A 1,367-nucleotide genomic window follows, 5' to 3' on the forward strand; every position below is an offset into this window, starting at 1 on the left:
GACGGAGTCTCACTTTGTTGTCCTCGGTAGAATGCCAAGGTGTCACAGCTCACAGCAACCTCAAACTCTTGGACTTGAGTGATTCTCTTGCCTCAGCATCCGAAGTAGCTGGGACTACAGGCACTTGCCACAATGCCTGGCTAATTTTTTTATTGCAGTTGTCATTGTTGTTTGGCAGACCCGAGCAGAGTCTGAACCCGCCAGCCCCAGTATATTTGGCTGGTGCCCTAGCCGCTGAGCTACTGGCACTGAGCCATTCTTCAAATGGTTTCTGAAAACTAACACCAGGTCTTTATGTACAGGTACTGAAGAAAAGGTATTTAAATACTAGGATAAAAAGTGTAATTTCTGGGCGGTGCCTGTGGCTCAGTGAGTAGGGTGCTGGCCCCATAGACTGAGGGTGGTGGGTTCAAACCTGGCCCTGGCCAAACTGCAACAAAAAAATAGTTAGGCGTTGTGGCGGGCGCCTGTAGTCCCAGCTACGTGGGAGGCTGAGGCAAGAGAATAACCTAACGCCAGGAGTTGGAGGTTGCTGTGAGCTGTGATGCCACAGCACTCTACCGAGGGTGATAAAGTAAGACTCTGTCTCTAGAAAAAAAATAAATAAATAAATAAGAAAAGTGTAATTTCTAAGCAGTAGGAATTCAGGAAAATACCAAGTCCAGGGTGGCCCTGAAGATAAGTAGTCCCTGCCTCTGCATCTCTCTATTCCCCATCAGTCCTGAGCACATCTACCACTCTCCTCCTCCTCCCTCTAGCTCCAGGCTGTTGGTGGCCCTATCAAGCAGAGGCTGACCTCTGTCTCAGCTAAATGGGCTGGTTGGCTGGCTGCCGATTTAAAAAGAACAGTCTGAACATGAAGGAGTTTTCTGTGGGGATAACCAACCACGTATCATTGGAGGGGTTTAGGTATTATCAGATGTTCTTCTCAGAAAAGGAGGCCACGAAGCCAGGTTGGGTCCTCAGTGTGGCCAGAGCTGATAGTGCCTCTGGGTGATAAGGCAGCTGGCACACGAGCTGCCTGGCCCTCCCTTGCTTGTGGCGCCCTATTGATTATCGGGAGAAGAGCAGCTTAATGAGGAAACTGACACAAGTCAACCAATTCCCTTTTAACCTTTAGAACATACTGATTATCAGAATCATCAATCTATGATACTTACCGTGGGTCCACCCCCGTGCATTTTAAGAGCCCTGACAGTGGCAACGAGCACGACCACGTGAGGGCGGAGACCAGAGTACCGGCATTTAATGTTAAAAAACTTTTCCATTCCAATGTCTGCTCCAAATCCTGCTTCAGTCACTGTAAGTAAGGAAAAAAGTAACTGTAAAAATGCCCAGTTCCCCTGATGTTTTTTTTTTTTTTTTTG

At 47.8% G+C, this 1,367-nt stretch overlaps 1 protein-coding gene across 2 annotated transcripts in view; it reads right to left on the reverse strand.

Annotated features, from left to right (window-relative positions):
* MTHFD1 (methylenetetrahydrofolate dehydrogenase, cyclohydrolase and formyltetrahydrofolate synthetase 1) overlaps window positions 1-1,367 on the reverse strand; it is a 73,726-nt gene that overhangs the window by 19,019 nt on the left and 53,340 nt on the right. For both annotated transcript variants that reach the window (XM_003797401.3, XM_012809873.2), the window contains exon 21: window positions 1,161-1,300. In XM_003797401.3, the coding sequence (XP_003797449.1) occupies window positions 1,161-1,300 (140 nt within the window). The remainder of the gene's footprint in view (window positions 1-1,160; window positions 1,301-1,367) is intronic.

The sequence above is a fragment of the Otolemur garnettii genome, unplaced genomic scaffold (genome assembly GCF_000181295.1).
Source record: "Otolemur garnettii isolate 467f Iridium unplaced genomic scaffold, OtoGar3 scaffold00115, whole genome shotgun sequence".
NCBI lineage: Eukaryota > Metazoa > Chordata > Mammalia > Primates > Galagidae > Otolemur > Otolemur garnettii.